Genomic DNA, 18,089 nt, shown 5'->3' with positions numbered 1-18,089 from the left:
AAGCAGAAATATTCAATGCACATGCAAAAAACTGCATGTTTTTGCCCAAAACTACATGGGACTAGTACAAAGTGGGGACGTCTGTAAAGGGGGTACTCACAAAAACCCAATTTCATTCAGATATCTTGAGGTCAGAGGTCAAGGGACCCCTGTAAATGGCCGTGATGTTTTTCCTTTCCAAAATTCTGCCTAAATTTTGAGCAATATTTAGCCCCTTTCCTGAGAAGATAGCACGAGATGGTCACTACAGACAGATATCTCATAAAATCCTAATCAAAAGACCTGAAATATCCCCAAAAATATAGTGATATTCCTGAACTGAGCTGCATAAAACATCATTATCTTCCACCAAACATTGCTGTTATTGTTGTTCCTGCATTGCATAAAATAGCAATTTCCTTTTCTTTTAATATTTGGGCAGCTTCTGTGTCGTAAGTTAGCTCATATTTTCAGTGAGCTGAGGAGAAATGGACCTTAAAAACAAGCCGAACAACAGCTGAGATGCAGAAGTGCTTTTCTGATTAGAAGTGCGGCTAAGCACCAAGTTGATTGTCGGACAAACAGCAGCGAGCTTGATGCCAAAGAAAATACATGATACATTTTGAAATAACTACTAATCATGATGTGATGCAGAATCTGATAAAGTGGTTTTAAAATGAAACATAAATCATTATGATTTATGCTGAACCATTAAAAGTTCATGGGAATTATGGAGGCAGTGGTTTTTTAGGGCCCTGTTTACATGTGACACTAAAAGGCATCCTGTGTGATGTGTGATGATGCAGCAAAAACTGCAATAAAGATGATGAATTATCTATAAAAAGATATGTGGACGCGTGAGCCCGAGAGTAGATTAAAGGCTCACGCCTGTCAGCTTTGAAGTGTGCGCACAGTGCGATAAACCTCCCAAACACAGGTCGAAAAGGTTTATTTTCATGCGCAAAAAATTTGGACAGCATTTTAAAATTTGCATAGTTACCATAGTCCACTTCTCATGCTGTTTGATGACGCAAAATGTGCTTTTTATCATTTTTGGTAGTTGGCTAAAAAACAAACACAAGCGTGGATGCTGAATCTGGTTTGAAGTGGTCGCTGATTTAAGACACCGGAGCTTGATTTGAACTACAATCCCTCTAAACTGGATCCAGACCTGATTTGGTTATATTCACGTAAAATATAGTCGGCTTGAACGGAGCATTAATTGGATGTGATTAGAAAACAAAATATAAACCCAAGACCTTAACACTGAGACACATTTCGATATTTCAGGCTCCCATAAAGCTGCACTGTAGGAGATCTGGTACCACTTTATAATTGGGCATTCTCCATAAATGGTTGATTATTTGTAACTTTTGACTAAAAAAAACAGGTCAGGTATAAGGCTCTAGAATGAGCAAACTTTGGGGTTGCCAGATTGTGAAAAGACAGCAAAAGTAATATAGATTTTCACAACCCGGCAGTCCAGGCATTGTTGTTATTAACTGCATATTTTCAAACCAATAAAACAGTTAAACCCTTAAAGCAGGGATACTCAACGTGCTTTGCGTGGGGGCACTTTTGCAATTTGACAGGACGTCAGGGGGCCAGACCGGCAGTCCCACACAGCTCTCTGTGATTTTAGGAAATCTCACAGATTGTTGGATGTTTTCTGGGATTTAAGGACATTTTTTAAAGGATTTTTTTAGCACATTCTAAGACTTAAGGACAATTCTAGGATTTTAGGACCTTTCTGGGATTTAAGGGTCTTTCTATGTTTTAGGGAGATCAGGGGCATGGCTAGGACTTCTGTCAGGGGGTGTGTGGGATCCTCCAGTGGCACTTTTTCTGGGATAAGCAAGCTCTATTTTGATGCTGTTTTATGCACTCTGGCACCTTATGTATACTAAAAGTGCAAAAACAATTTCCAATGTGAATCATTTTATTCTTATTGTGTATTAGAAAATGGTTGGAGGGCCACCCAGCACACTTTTGGGAGCCTGATTGGGCTGCAAGTTGAGTATAGCTGCCTTAAAATGTCCTGTTGCACAGTGGTACTGAAGATTGTAATTTAAATGACCCTGTTTTCAGTTTAACTAAAAAAAAAGGATTTGATATACAGAAAGTAATTTGATTTCTTTCTTTTAAGCTCATTTCAGTTGCATAAAATTCTTTCAGCATATGAAATAAACTACACCAAGGAGAAAAAATGTGTATGTGTGAATCCTGAATCTTACTGCCAGAAATAATGTTCACTTTCCAAAATTTCTGGCCGTTGTTGGGAGCCGTTTACGATACATTCTTTCAAACATTCAGGTTTTCTCCCAATGTCATGTGACGCCGCCAAAGTGCTAACAGCTTTCAAGATAGGAAAATAATTACAAATATGCATAAAGTACAAATTAAAATAATCTTATCCAAAATGGCTCTGCTGGTTGCATCCTCTGTACAAAGCCCTGCTGTGCATCTGGACTAAGGAAGTCTGGGTCATCTGTAAACTTGATCCGCCAAAAATGTTTCCACCAAAATGTGGTTACGGTTTCTAGTGTCAGAAAGACTTCATCTATTTGCTCTGCATGACGCATGTTTTACATGAGCGCTCATGATCCGCGGAGAGGAATCCATCAAATCAGCGACATATTTTGCTGTAGTTCCCTTTGATAAAACAGTTGGAGACTAAAATGCCCGGAGCAAAAGTCGGGTACTTTTTAAAACCTCGTCCTCTGTGATGTGAAGTTCTCTGGAGAGCCCGAGCGAGTTTTTCAAATGGGAACTTTAAGCGGCACACCGCTGTCCATGCGGCATTCGTCCTTCTCCCAGACTCACATCTTGAAGTTAGTCAGCTGACCGTCAGAGTGCAGCATCCGTGATTGTTCTGTACATCTGAAGCGACGTCACCTCCACATCGGGGACCTTGGTGTTCTGAGGGCGTCCTGTCGGGCTGTATCCCGCCGATCGCCCCATAGGGCTGAAGCCTGTGGTGGTGCGACCTGTGTGAGCGAAACCCGAAGACCTCGACACAGCAGGACGCCTCAGGAAGCGACCCGATGTCACAAGGTCCCCGTAGCCCTGCGCGTGTGAGAAGGCGTAGCCTGAGCGGCGGGAGCTGGTGCGGCGGATGCGGGTGCGTCGAGGCGGAGGGGGAGGAGTGGCTTTGGCCTGTCTCACTTTGAACATCACCTGGAAGTTTGGGCAGACAGTGTTGGAGTTAAAGCATCTGATTGAGGCACATTTATCCAAACAAGGATTTTAAGGACTCAGTAGTAAGTTGGCTTGTCTGCAAACCGAGGCTGAAAACTGAAGCCACTGTAAAGGTGCCAAAAGCTCTAAAGCCCGGTATACACTGTTTGACTCTGGCCTGTTACAGAATAAAGATAACCATCGTGAAAGAAACAGGCTGTCTGCTGAACGTGTCTTTTGGCTCCTCAGTCAGATCTGACCGGATAAAACCCTCGCTACTCCACAGATCCAGCCTCCTCAAAATAAACTCACATCAAAATAGGAGTCCACAAACTAATGGGTGATTTTGCTGAAGCTATACTTTATGGTCTATCCTAAACCTGATAATCTGCAGTTGGACTTTTCTTGAAGTCAAAGAAAAAAAAAAAGGATTATTGAGGTTGGGCCAAATGTTTTCCTCAGGAGGTCAGGGGTTTGAATCCCAGTCGTGAACAATCACACAAAAAATGCTCATAACACAATGAATGGATGGATGGATAATTTACATCCTCTAACATAGTGCACAAAAAATGTTTATATTTTGTCACTCTATTATTATTCTTTGTCTTTCCTCTATTAGGTGGATGATCCTGCTTTAAATTTTTAAACTGCAGTTTTCATAATTTGCCTTGGAGCTGTGGGCTACAACTCTTTCTGTTTACATTTTGGCAAACTGGCATCATTAAACTATTAATCACTGAGTGATTTATTAGTAGTTCCTGCTTTTTATCCTTCTATGGATGCACACAGAAAACTTTCACTAGATCCCTTTGATATTGAAGAAAACTAAAAAAAACACGATTCTCAGAAAAGCTTTGCAGTTATAACGAGCATCTTTTTTTCAAAGCAGATTTAGATTTTATATGTGATTTCAGTTCATGCATAACAAGTGCAAATGCATCTTTGCAAACATGCAGAGTAAATAGTTCAGCGTGGAGTCTTTCCATCTGTACCTTGTCATTGATGGTGGGGCAGAGCTGAATTAACAGGAAGCGGTAGGTGACCACAGGAAGGACACACAGGATGGAGGTGAGGAGGATCGTCAGCCAAATGTTCGGTTGGTTCAGAGAGTTTCGGGCCGTTCCTGGACAAACACATACAGGAAAAAGGTTTATATTAATACACTTGTTTGGCTCTTGTATTGACTTTAAAACAATAACCTTATTTTTCAGCGCTGCATATATGTGAGTGTTTTGGCTCTTCCACTAGATTCCTGTTTTGGCGTCTGTTAAGTGTGTTTTCAGCTGAAATAAACCCTAAAAATGTCTTTTGATAATCATATTGACTGCATACCAGCTGTCACATACACTTTCAATGTCTAAATCACTCACAGACATGGAAAAAATCTTTTAAATTCAAAATTTCCTGTTTCTGTGCCAAAATAAAAGCCTCCTGACGACATTTCTGTGGGCAGAATTGTTAACACAAGGCTTTTTATTGTGGCATCCGTCACACGCTGCTCTTGCAGGCAGTGTGTCCCGGGCGTCATGAGTCAGACCAAGCATTGATGCTAGTGCTGTATACTCATTTTTGTTGGTGCCGAAAAAAGCCCTTCTGATCACATCTTGTTCACAAAATACATGCAACAGTATATTTAAGGAGCAGAAAATGATTAGGCCTATCCTAATACATTTGTTTGGACCTCTGCACACACACCAGTGATCCAAGCCAGTTTTGGTATATGGTTTTGTTGTAAACTGATATTTTGCCTGTGCAAACATCAAACTCAGTTCAGACACTGTGTATTTGGAAGTATAATTTAACTCGTTTGAATTTTCCTGCCACCTTTACTGTGAAAAAGCCTATCCATGAAAATAATGAGCAAAGCTTGTCACATATACAGAACTGTGCAAGTCTTAGGTCACCTTAAACTTTGTTATTTTAGCAACACACATTTATTTCTTAGTCTTTTTACTAAAATACAACTAGAACATATAAAAAATAATGTATGCAGTATTAGACATGTAAATATTTCAGAATAAAATAATTTAAACAGCCTAAAGTTGCAAGTATTTGGTGTGACCTCTCTTTTCACTTAGCCTTTCTTGGCCTCTCTTGGGCAGACATCGTGATATTTTCAATACTAGTTTTCTGGTATACCAGATAACTGTAAGATAGTCTGCCCAACAGAGTTCAAGAGGTGCTTGGTGTAAAGGGAGGTCAAACTAAACAATGACTTCAGTCTGAAGAAACCATTTTTTCGGACTTTTTCAGTGTTTTAATGCATTATACATGTTCTCTGTATTCTCTCTATCTGAATAAAGAGACTCAGAAATAAATGCAAAAACAACAAATCTATGTTGACCTAAGATTTTTGCACAGTCATGTAAAAACTTTCCAACAGAAAGTCAGTCCACTGAGCCGCAGCTACCGGCCAAATGCTGCATCTCTGTGGCTAGTTGATGAGTTCACCACTCACCTATGAAAGGGAAGGCCGACGGCAACATGAGAAACATGCCGTTACTGTACATGGTGAACGTGACAGCGAAGTACATGGCCAGGCTGCCCAACACGAAGAAAGTGTTCACCGCTGTCCAGTAAGACATCTCCAGCCCCAACTACAGACACAGAGAGAACATAAAAATGTGTTTAATTATCTTGATGAATAAGAAAGAGAAGATACTCCAAAAGAAAAAGTTCCTCGTACCTGTATGGTGACGGCAAACAGCAGACACGTCTGAGTAAGGAGGGCGAAGGACTGGTAGTCAGCGACGTCCTTCCCGTCGTCCCTCACCGTGTCGTGCATGGCTGCGTAGGGGATGAAGAAGAGCACCAAGGAGCTGTAGCAGCTGTGGAGGGCACATTTGAAGAAGGCCCTCTTGCTGAAGTACAGGTTGAGTTGACCGGGAACGTAGAGCTGAGGATGCTGGAAACTCCACACGTCATTAACGTCCTGAGAGACAAAGATAAGAAGTCTGTCTGTTTTCTGCTCAGATTTAACACCTCCAGCTTCGTTCTTTATTTAAAACGAGATCATGAAAAGTTTATGCAGACATCAAGTAGTTACCTGATCAAACAGACTCATCCCCAGTACAGGTAGTGCTGTGTACACCAGATTGTAGAGTGTTATGAACCACTCATCATACACCGTCTGAAAAGCAAAGTCAAAAAGCTTTTTATAACTTCTGAAACCTCAGTTTTATAATAGCAGTGGTGGAAGACATACTCAGATCCTTAAAGGGTAACTTCTGTGTTTTTCAACCTGGGCCCTACTTTCTCATGTTTTTGTGACGAATGGAGACAAGAGTTTTTCAAACTGATCCAGTATTGTGGAAGGCCACTGCAGCTGGCAGCAAAAAACAGGCTGCATTGTCAATTTTCCACTAAAAGCACTCGTTTTGGGGACTGAAAGGCTGTTTCACTCAATATTGGACCAGTATCAAAAATTGTTGTCTCTGTAAGTCACTGGCACAAAACCAAAGAAGGGTCCAGGTTCAAAATTACTAAAGTTTCCTTTTAACCTTTTAATATCTGGACTGACATCAGTTTTCTTGTGCTGCATTCAGACACCTTTCACAAGCATTTAAAACTCTTAAATATGGTAAAACCAGTTTGAGTTCTTTTGAAAACATGGAGGGAAAACATGATGAGCAACTTGGTAAGAAATGTCCTACAAAATGCTAAAAATGAGTAAAAGGTGACCAAAAAAATGACCTGAAAATATTACAAGATATAATGTAAATAACGAGGCAAAATGTCCAGAAAAGTGTATTTATAATTCTTATAATTAGGTTACAGAATATTTTTAGCACTTTCTTGCAGTGATTTTTTTGTTTGTTTTTTTTCCTCTTCTTTTCTACTTAAAAAATATATTTTAAGGTAATTTTTGGGCCATTTCTTGTTAAGCTGTTTCTTCAGCCTTCATCCCATGGTCTTGAGAGAAATCAAGCCAATCCAGCTCAGGTTAATAAGGATTAAGCAAAAGTTCCAGTGCAAACAATATATCAAATACTCCCTCAAAGTTAAAGGCTTGCATCTAAAATCCTGCTCCACTCAGAACAGAGGTTTGATCAGCAAAATGTGCTGTTTAAATGTTGTATTTTGCATGTTTCTTTCCTCTGAGCTTTATTGTTTTGGAGTCTTTCTCCCTTCACCGTCTCACCTGTGCAGAGAAGCCGCAGAAGAAGGCGTACCAGAAGTGGACAAAGGTGAAGGTGAAGTTCTTGTAGAAGAAGTAGCGCAGGAATTTGCACATGCGCAGGTAGGACCAGCGGCCGTGCACCAGCAGGAGGCGCTGCAGGAAGCGGAACTGGGCAAAGGAGTAGTCGCTGGACAGCACGGCCTGCATGCCCTCCTGACCCGAGATGCCCACGCCTATATGAGCCGCTGCACACAGAGACAGGATGAAGAAAAAGTATGTTTGAATATTTCTGTATCCTAAAACAGCAAGAACAGAAAGAAGGAGCAATATTTGCTATTTGTCGAGAATATCATTTCATATATCAGTCACAGTGGTTTCATGCAACTGCAGATCGTATCCTACAATTTGAAGCTACATTTTGGCCATTAGGAGGCAGCAACACACCAAAACCAGCAAAGAGATACTCAACATATCATCAGCGTATTACACCATTATGAATAACATGTTAGTAGCAGACAGAATACTATCAGTCATCCATATTTCTGTCTATATGGCAAAGGTTTCTCCTCTCCATCTAACTTTTTTTTAAAAATTAAAAAATCAACTTTTATTTGGTAACTTAATTTAACTTAAACTGTTTTTCTAATTAATGAAAATAAATTGCAAATGTCCAGTTCAGCTCATGTTATGTACATTTGGTTTTACTACCTTATTGAAATTATTTTTTCTTTTATTTATTGTATATTTTTGCACTTTTTCCCACCTTGAACGGCAGCTGCTGCACAACTACAACTACTACACAATTTTGCTGTAAGATAAATAAAGTCTTGTTACGATTTCCCAGAGCCCAAGGCATCACTTCAAACTGCTTGTTTAAACTGTTTATCAATAGTTTACAGTGATATAAAATGGAAAAAGCAGTAAATCTTCACATTTAAGAAGCTGGAAAGTAAATGTTTGCCATTTTTGTTTGAAAAAATGTCTCAAAGTATTAACAGATTATGACAAAAAGCTGCCAAATAACTTCGTACTAACAACATCATCATTTCAGCTCTGATACCTTTGATCATGCTCACATCGTTGGCTCCGTCTCCTATGGCAAGTGTGACCGCCCGCTTGTACTTCTTCACCAACTCAACCACCTGAGCCTTCTGCAGAGGAGTGACCCTGCAGCAGATCACAGCTTTACACATGCACGCCGTCCTCAGGAACTCCAGCTCCATGCTGCGCTCCAGCGCGTACGCCTGAGGGAACATGAGGAATTATTACAATTATTATTATTTTTTAAAAGATTATTTTTTTGCCTAATTGTGATAGGAGAGGTATAGCATGAAAGGGCTGGAGGGCCGCGGGTTGTAATCGAACCCCTTTGTAAATGGGGGCGCCTGCTGTACCAGGTGAGCTACTCAACGGCCCACGAAGGAAATATACAACAGCTGGAAACATAGGCTGTACCGTGTTAGCAACTGCAGATGTCCATGCAGCTAAAATACCAAAAAGGAGGTAACAAACAAGATATTAGCCTGCAAGCGGTCAAAGTGAACAAAGATGAGATATTATCATTGACAAAACGAAGGCACCATGAGGTTGATATTTCAAAAGCTGGCTACTTTTGCACAACTGATGAATGGTAATCCTGACTGATTAACAAATCAGTCATGCACATATGAAAAATAACAACAACAAACTCCAGAAGACTCTCTCCAAATTACCTGAAAATGTCTTAAAGCATATCAAGAAGAAATTATTTTCCACACAAATAAAGGAATGTTACCTATTGTGTTGTCATTAAAAAGATTTCTAAGGTTTTGATTTAATAGCAAGATATCACATTTTCCTCCTTAAATTCAAGAAATAGGCAACACTAGTCAAGCAGAAGGTTACAGTCTGCGTCTTAAGTAGAAAAGTTCCTCTGACGTACCAGGCTGTGTCCATTGACGACCAGGCCGTACTCTCCATTCACCACCTCGTCTGTGATCACTTTCGCACCTTTACCCAAAGTCGTCTCTGGCAGAAACACCGAATCCTCCGCCGGTTTCATGGAGGTCCGTGCATGTCTGCGTCACAGGAAAATAAAATTGATGTATGCATTAAAACATCTCACAATCAGCTCAGTTCTTCCTGTTCAGTCTAAACTGAAACATTTTTTAAACTGTCTCTGACCTCAGTTCCTGTCTGACATCTTCAGGTGAGTTCCCGGAGACGATGAAGACCTCGTTCATCTCCTCCCGCAGTAAATTGCACGAATACCCAATGTTTTCTGCAGTTTCTGTAACACAGATAATCAGTTAATCAATAAGTGCCTTGTTGCTTACAGCCAAACAGTACACCAAAACATGCCTCTATACAAATTTCAGGAGAGAAATAGACAATGCAGTGACAGAATCGTGGTTCATACTTGATCGGAGCTGCAGATCATGAGCTGTGATTGACCTGACTGACAGTCAGAGACTCGTTGGCTCTGATTGGATGCTCACATGCAGCAAAAACGTAAGCACAGGAACACGAATTTATTCTTTACAGTTTATTTGTCTGATGTAGTGCTGTGTGAATGTGACGATGGTTTCAGCAAATATGAGAAAAACATTTATTAAAGTTACCAACTTTAGTTTTGACAGAGTTGTTTGTTCAGTGTTCCTCTGCATTTATCTGCATTATTTTGAAACATTTTGGGTGTGTTCTCTTTACCTTAAAATGAAATGGTTTACATATTCAAGTTTGAATTTAAAGGTCTGCTTTGGAGGATTTAGTGGCATCTAGCTGCGACTAAAAAGTTTTCTCTGTATGAGTCAAGTGTATGGCCCTACTACTATAGAAACAACACGTCTGACTCCGTGGAACTGGACGACTCTGTATATAGATATAAACAGCTTATTCTAAGGTGGCAAAAACACAGCAATTCTTATTGTCAGGTGATTTTAAAATAATGAAAACATAATTATGCATATTGTATTCAATTTCTGCTAATAACTTCCCCAAAATCCAACACATTGGACCTTTAATCATTTGCTTTTATTAGGACCAGTCTGATCAAACAAGCATTCATTTTCTATTCCCATTACTTTGGTGAGTACAAGTTTAAGTTTTGTACCTTGCTTGTCACCAGTCAAAACCCAGATTTTGATGTCGGCTTTGGACAGCTGCTCGATAGTCTGCGGTACTCCGTCTTGTAACTTATCCTCTATGGCTGTTGCTCCGAGCAGCTGGACACACACATTTAGATGTATAATCAACATGCAATTTAAACGAAAAAATCCTTGAGCTTTACATAAACTTGTTCTTTTTCCTACCAGCAGATCCTTCTCTATCTCCTCGTACAGCTCGTCCAGTTTGCTCTCTCGGTCATCCAGTGCAGTGCTGGCTTCATGATGGCGCTGTTTCCACTGATTGAAATAATCCTCATCCAGATCCTTGTAGGCCAGCGCCAGAGTCCGCAGCCCCTCCCCTGCAAACTCCTGCACATGCAGGTAAACACATGTAAATACGCTGAACACATCCCAGAATAACTTCCCTCACTTTCATGGCGTGTTCAGCCTGGTTCATTCACTGCGTCAGAGGAAACAGTGATGAACACATCAGCTGGAAAGACAGGTGTTTTCTGATTACTACATTACTGCAGTACTCATAAATGACAGACAAGCTTAGTAATTGGTTAACTGTGATATTCTTTATATATATACAATTCAAACATGTTTCCTCATTTCTTTCACACTAATTTGGTCGTGGATGTGCATATTTGGCCTGGTTTAAGTAGAGCTGTTCTGCAGCCTGTGATGTGAGTGCCTCTTGAGCTGGTCCTTATTTCTGATATCTAACCAAAAACCCATTCAAGAAACCCAATGACGTCAAGACAAGGAACTGGATGTAACAAATGCTTACTCATTTGCAGGTTTTGGGATTCATTAATGCAACACTCTAGATCTGATTTTAAGTTTTTACTTATTACTTTTAAAGCACTGTGTACCCCAAATCAGCCCAAAAGTTTCCATGGCTAAACTGTTTAAACTAAAAAGGATTTGGAACAGTTACCTCATTGACTTCTACTTCAAAGTTGTTTTTTATAAACTTCTGCATTCTCTTTTTTAACTCTAATTTGGATCTTTTTCTGTTTAAACCTCTTTTTCTTTGGACTGCTTCAATTGTTGAGGTGATACAAAAGTGCTTCACAATGAAGGTTATTGTCATTATTATCATGAGGTCCAAGCATGTAAATTAAATTATTTGTGCTTTCCAGACAGCAAGAGGGTTTTGGATTAGTTTACAATAAATTTCATCCAACTCTTTGCTCAGAGCCGGATGAAGCGCAGCGAACTTTGTCTCTGTAAACACACACAAACACACTTGACACATGATGATGACAGAACCAACACACAGGCATGTAGAGACAAACATCCAGCGAAAAAGGCATGAAAAACCCAAGAGGGATTCAGAAAAAGTGTGAAAATCACACATATTATAAAATATACATATTAAATATTTTCCTGTTTCTCTCAACACACACAGACAGACACACACACACACACACACACACACACACACACACACACACAGAGAAATAATACTGACATTAAGGTGCTCTGTAGTGACGTCCATCAGCTTGCTGCAGGACTGATGCAGCCTCTCGTAGATAATTGTGTCTGCACCTTTACAGAGGAGAGAGAGTTTCCCCTCTGGACTCCGAACTGTGAACACAAACATACACACACGTACATGAGAGAAAAAATGCGTTCTGATTTCAAGACAAGCAAAATCTCAATTATTGGCTTTAGGAAAATACAAATCTCCAAAGACAAAAATCTATATTCACATTAAGCAGGAATCTTTACTCCCAACAGTCTGTTTCCAGAGGATTATGTACCTATGACGGACATCCTCTTGCGGACATTGTTGAAGTCCAGGATGGCCAGGAGTTCATAGCTGCGCTGCTGTCCCATTTCCACGATGGAGACGCTGTCTGGTGTACGTGAGCGGAAGACAAATCCAAAGTTTCTGGCTGCTGTAACCAGCGCTCCCTCATCTGGAGACTGGGCCTGGTAGAAAAGTTCACCTGAAGCAGCAAAAAGGTTGTTTTTATGTCAGGGAAAATGAATCCTTCTCCAAGTTGTAGCTGAGTAAAGTAACAACGATAATGCAGCCAAGATTTGGTAGAGTTTTTAATTTCTTGTCACAAAACGATACTTACATATACAGTGCACACTGCAGTGCAAAAAGCTAAAATTTTATTATGTAAAAACATGGTTTTCAAATCAAACTATTAAGATACATATTGCATTCTGATGACATATGATATAAAGTTGCCAAATAATTGTTCAGAAGATTGTAGCTGTTGCATTGCAGACAAGTTCATCTCTGCCCAAAAAGGAAGTAAACTAACTAATTTCTGCCTTTGTTTGAGTGTGCTTGGTGTGTTTTGATTTTGTCTGTTTGCTCGTGTCCCTTCCCCCTCGCCTTCTCGTACTCGCCCACTCACACACACGCACATTTGATCCTCACGTGCAATCAGCTGTCCGCCAATAGACCTTTTTCACAATCAGACATTTTGACATACTCAAAGGTGTTAGTAATAGAAACCTGAAATCAAAGCAGTGAAATGGAATTGAAACATAATATGCACCAACTTTCTGCCCCTCGCTGAATTGTTGTTCCGTTTATGGTTTGGCTATGACACTCGCCAGCTCTAAGGACAGTGCTTTGCTCACCAGTTTCCTTACACAGAAATGATCTGTTTACTTTTAGGATAACATCACACCATAACTCTTGAATGCTCAAACAGCTTAGTATTTGGTTATCTGTGATATCTTTTGTATATATGCAATTCAAAAATATTTCCTCACTTTCTTTCAGATTAATTTGGTCACTGATCTCCAGATTTGGTGAAGTTGAGGCACCTGTTTTGCAGACTCTGACATACAGGTGTAGAGGCACCTCTTCATAAGTATGTGCATTCATTTGCACACCATACTTACTTTTGACAACATCAAGCTCACTCAGTCCTGCATCCTCTCACACAATGGTTAACATTTTGGCTGTGCTGGCTGCCTCTGCTAATAAGATTGATTTAGAAATTTTGAATCTTTCATTTAAGAAGACAGAATAGTAGCAATAGTCCTTTGCCCATACTTGGATACTGACTAAAGTCTAATTCTACTTCTGTATTGTTTAAGAAGCCAGCTTTAATCTGTAAAAAGACAGAGGCTGTGTTTTATATGGGAACACTTAATCCCTCCTCACCTTCTTTCTTCTCCTCGGCCATGACGGTGTGGCAGAGGGCCAGCAGTCTGAAGAAGGCGTGGACCTCTGGGTTCTCCAGCTTCACCGCCTCCACCAGGGAGTGGTCGTGGAACATGAAGCGCGGGTCAGCCAGCGGGTTGAAGGAGAAGTCCACCGTCTCCGTATGCTGTTGAGAGAAAGAGAGAGAGATGAGGATTAGGATGAGGAAGATGTATCATTAAATGTGGTGCAGTCCACTGAAATCAAGCGTCATATTAAAGATACTTACAAATGGCCTAATTTGTCAGGACTGAGTTTACAACAATGAAGTCAGACTCACCTCAGTAATTTCAAGTCTTTGACCCGTGTAGTCATACACATCTCCTAAAAAGAAAAAATGCAAAAAAACAGACTTATTAGGCTTTTTCACCATTTGCAGATCGTTTTGAAGACTATAAGTTACATTGTATAATAAAAAAAGTTTTCTTTAATGTCCCTTAGGCTGTTATTGTGATGTGATATTGATTAATTTGTTTGTTTACATTTGGAGGAGCTCAGAATCACATTTGTTCTAATATTTTAAGAGCTTACTGATTTGCACAAATTAGTGGCCAATGTGTATGGTGACGTTTGTCTGTCTGTATTTTGCCAGATGAAGCTCTGAAGATCAAAACATTGTCAATAAAGTGAGTAGAAGTGAGGGACAGTGTGCCGATTTATTTAATTTCTTTCAGTTGAAATGTAATTATGAATATTTGACATTATTGCGTGTTAACCAGTACTCATAGTTTTACCATTTTTCAGATCTCCAAGCCCTCTCTATGTAATATTTTGGAGAGATAAAAAACAGAAACCATCTTATAGAAAACAGTTTTAGAACTGCAGATAAAAGTCTTGAAACGTACCGTAAGATTTGCTGTTAATGGAGCACTTGTTGAAGGTCATGATATTCTGTGTGAGCGTCCCTGTTTTGTCACTGAAGACGTACTTGATCTGGCCGAGCTCCTCGTTCAGCGTGGTGGTGCGAGCCTCGGCGGGGGTGTTGTTACGTGTGTAGTACATCTTCCTGTCCCAGTCGATGTAGAAGCTGTTCCCCAGACGAATAATCTCCACACTGCGGAAAGATGTAGATACAGGATTTGAGAAGAAACTGATACAATCTTGTTTTGTCGACTCAAACCCATGTTTTGTTTCAAAACTTAATAAATAGCACTTCCACACATGCTGTTACCTAACATAAAGCGAGATGGGCACCACAGTGTTGAGGATGATGACGTAGGACCAGAATGTGAGGAAGGCGGAGAAGGCAGCATTGTTGCCATCTTGTCTGGGAAGGAAAACTGTGAACTGTGAACCTTCGTTCAGCTCCCAGAAGCAGTTTCCTATCGCCAGGATGGTGCACATGAATGCCAGGAAACCAAAAATCTGCATGAAAAGTTTTGAAAAGAATTCAGAAGTTAAAGGTTTGGTTTATGAAAAATGACCGGTCAACTGAGCACTCTTAAAAAAAGATAAAAGATACAATTAGTAATCCAAATCTAAAGGAGACGTTCACGCCACTATCAAATGTTTAAAAGCCAAGAACAAAATCTGACTGACAGGACTTTGAATCCACTAATTAACATAAGAGCATCACTACATATAAGTTATTCATGTTTTCTGATGTACCTGAAATGTTAAGGATGTGCGAAAAAAGGTTTGGCAAATATATTTTAAATTATGATCAGCTGACACACAAACACAACAGCCAGACAGATTTTTCATGAAAGAAGTCAAACTCTTTGGCCATATATGAGGGGAGTAAAAAAAGGCAGAGATTTTTTTTAAACTTGGATTGTATCACAACTTTGGTAATATCAATATCTTTCAGTTCAAGAACATGTATAAGAAGGTAAATACAGTAGTTACACAATATGAAGTTGCCAGGTAATGTTTTTTTTGATTGATGGTGAGTTGCTGTGTATGGCTTTTGATTTTCTCTGAGCAGAATAAAAGTAAAAGTGAAACTTGTTCAAACTTTTGTTTGGGTCTTCTTGAGACTGATATAAAATGTTTTATTGTTTTCAGGAATTTTAGTCCCACAGCAAAGTTCAACATGGCCACTGCTCTTGAGGTTCACCAGAGGCAAAAAACTGTTATAAAATTCCTTGTTGCAGAGAAAGAAACATCTGGAAACACCCACAAAAAACTGGAAAATGTATACAAGGATGATGTCATTGACTACAGCAGCATGAAATGACGGCTAAAGTCAGCATGACTTTGTTCCCAATTTTCACAAGTTTGAACTCCCCTCATTCTTGAAGAAGTTACAATTCCTGTCAGTGGCAGTTTTCTTTTGTCTGTCATAATGCTCTGTTATTTCCAGAGAAAAAAAACAGTTGCTGCTGGCATAAACCTTCATCATCATCATCATCATCATTATCATCATCAAACTCCTCCAACGTCAAAAGCTGTAGCGGGGACAAATTTTGATTTAATTTTTTCTTAAACTATGCTTAAAAAACAAATAAATCTACCTTGTACCTTGTATCATCATCACCATCTCCAATTTATTTTATTGTAAAGTTTATTTTTAATGTAATGATCTGAAGTATCCATATGCACTGATTTCCAAGGCTCATTGTAATCTAACCAATTAATGAACTGAAAATACTTCTCTAAATTATCTGCACCTCTAATAGTTGAATAATGAACTGTGGTCGTCCTAAGGTCAGACAGACAGATGAATAATTTGAGGACTCACACAAAGGACCAGCACATTCATCAGTCGGTCTACGCTGGTCCTCTTGAACGTGCTCTTCCCACAATTCTGCATCAGCTTCGTCTCTGGACCTGCAGAAAAAAAGAGGAACAGAAACACTCAGGACGACAAATGATCTCATAGGTTCCTCCATTTATAACCATCGTTGTGTTTGTAGAAGTGAAATAAAAGCCAAATCATGCACTCAAGTTTTGTTGTTAATATGGTCACATGGATTGCAGTTTCCACTATAGTTCCCTATGAAAAAAATCCAAACCTCCAAACAGCACCAGCCCAAAGCACCAGTCAGTGTTCCTCAGCGTGCAGCCTCGCAGCAGGATCTTCTCGTTGTCCAGAGAATATTTCTGACCGCCGTAGGTTAGTGTTCCTGTGAAGCGGTCGAGGCGGTTGTTGGGCGGTTCACAGCATACCTCACCTTGAGAGAGAAAAAGGTGATGCAGCAGGATTGAGATTGTGTTCAGAATAAAATTAACCATTAAAGCTAATATGCTTACATTCTGCTGTATGTGTGACTCTTGCATTTTTATTTTTTTTGCTTATGCACAAAAGTCTTTACGTGACCAGTACCCTGGTTATAATCAAGTTTTTGGACAATCCTGGTTTTGTGTTGTACATATAAACATCTTGAGCTAAAAAAACACGATAAGCTCTTATCTTTGTTTTGTGCTACCTGTTGTCCTCCGATAGAAACCAGAAAACTATGGGATGAAAGCAACTTATCCAGATTTCAACATTATGTGTTGGTACAGGAAACAGTGACTTAGATGGTGAGAAATCGAGACACAACTGCACACAGATGATAAGAAACGTGGACAATGTGTGTGTTTATGTACTGTGCATGCTCGCAATGTCGGAAACTAACAGTTGGCCATTCTACAGTAGTCTTACCGTTGAAGTCTGCCAGTTTTTCAATATCCTCTCCGAGGTCTCCTGTCACGGTCAGGGACTGTCTCACCTTCAGGTTTGTCTCTCTGAGGAAGGGACAAGACAAACAAGTTAGAGACAAAAAGAACAAGAGACATAAGATATTCGCGTAGAGAAGGAGAAGGTGGAAGAGAGACAGGAGGAAGAAGAGGTGCACAGGAAGAGATGAAGTAGCACAAAAATGAGACTAATTGTATATTCTGGTTAATACATAATCTGTGCAAGCTCATATTCTGACTTTACACAAAAAAGTATATTTACCCATCCAGTTCTGCTGTCTCGATATACACCAGGTTGAGTGGTTCACTGCTGGAGAGCAACAGGAGGTCGGCCTGAAATTACAATACAGGGATTCATTTGTTTGTCTATATTTCAAATAAATCAAATCGAAATCCAAGTCTAATTATCAGTTTTCTTATTTATCATACTATTACAGCGATGTACGCAAATCCGGGAAAGAACTGGAAGTAAACAAGTCACCATTGCTGAAGTGGCATCTCTTTCCCTTCTGCACATATTGCAAACTGTCCTGAGAAGTGTGACAATTTCTACTTTTACCTGTACTTTCTGTGCAACGTTATGTGTGAAAACGATGTCTAGGAGTTTGGAAAGAACCTGTGCAGTTCTCGGTTGCTCAAACAGTGGTGGCAAATTTTGACTTTGGGGAAAAACAAACACTGAAAGCGAAATACACATGCCTTTACTTTATGAGAAGTGCAACTGTCTGAGACCATACAGTCTGCACAGATTCCCTGGGCGTGCAGAGGATTGTTGTTCACAACAACAATTATCTTTAAGGCCTTTGTCAGGCAAATATGAAGCCATCTTTCTTGACATACACCTACTAAAAATGCAAAGATTTTACTATGACTTAAAAAAAAGAAATCTGAGAGTATATTACACTGTCAACTCACAGAA

The 18,089-nt window shown here is 39.7% G+C and overlaps 1 protein-coding gene across 2 annotated transcripts in view; it reads right to left on the bottom strand.

Moving 5' to 3' along the window:
* Positions 1-2,515: 2,515 nt before the first annotated feature.
* LOC121944006 (phospholipid-transporting ATPase ID-like) overlaps positions 2,516-18,089 on the bottom strand; it is a 43,808-nt gene continuing 28,234 nt past the window's right edge. For both annotated transcript variants that reach the window (XM_042487652.1, XM_042487653.1), the window contains exons 8-28: positions 17,433-17,503; positions 17,136-17,218; positions 16,504-16,662; positions 16,230-16,318; positions 14,718-14,911; positions 14,392-14,600; positions 13,827-13,870; positions 13,508-13,673; positions 12,135-12,323; positions 11,843-11,958; positions 10,567-10,731; positions 10,368-10,479; positions 9,440-9,545; positions 9,198-9,333; positions 8,337-8,520; positions 7,298-7,521; positions 6,203-6,286; positions 5,843-6,088; positions 5,615-5,753; positions 4,149-4,279; positions 2,516-3,156 (exon numbers count right to left, since the gene is read on the bottom strand). In XM_042487652.1, coding sequence (XP_042343586.1) covers positions 2,827-3,156; positions 4,149-4,279; positions 5,615-5,753; positions 5,843-6,088; positions 6,203-6,286; positions 7,298-7,521; positions 8,337-8,520; positions 9,198-9,333; positions 9,440-9,545; positions 10,368-10,479; positions 10,567-10,731; positions 11,843-11,958; positions 12,135-12,323; positions 13,508-13,673; positions 13,827-13,870; positions 14,392-14,600; positions 14,718-14,911; positions 16,230-16,318; positions 16,504-16,662; positions 17,136-17,218; positions 17,433-17,503 — 3,177 coding nt within the window. In that variant the 3' untranslated portion in view covers positions 2,516-2,826. The remainder of the gene's footprint in view (positions 3,157-4,148; positions 4,280-5,614; positions 5,754-5,842; positions 6,089-6,202; positions 6,287-7,297; positions 7,522-8,336; positions 8,521-9,197; positions 9,334-9,439; positions 9,546-10,367; positions 10,480-10,566; positions 10,732-11,842; positions 11,959-12,134; positions 12,324-13,507; positions 13,674-13,826; positions 13,871-14,391; positions 14,601-14,717; positions 14,912-16,229; positions 16,319-16,503; positions 16,663-17,135; positions 17,219-17,432; positions 17,504-18,089) is intronic.

The sequence above is a fragment of the Plectropomus leopardus genome, chromosome 6 (assembly GCF_008729295.1).
Source record: "Plectropomus leopardus isolate mb chromosome 6, YSFRI_Pleo_2.0, whole genome shotgun sequence".
Classification (NCBI taxonomy): domain Eukaryota; kingdom Metazoa; phylum Chordata; class Actinopteri; order Perciformes; family Serranidae; genus Plectropomus; species Plectropomus leopardus.
This window is presented reverse-complemented; position numbering and strand designations above follow the sequence as displayed.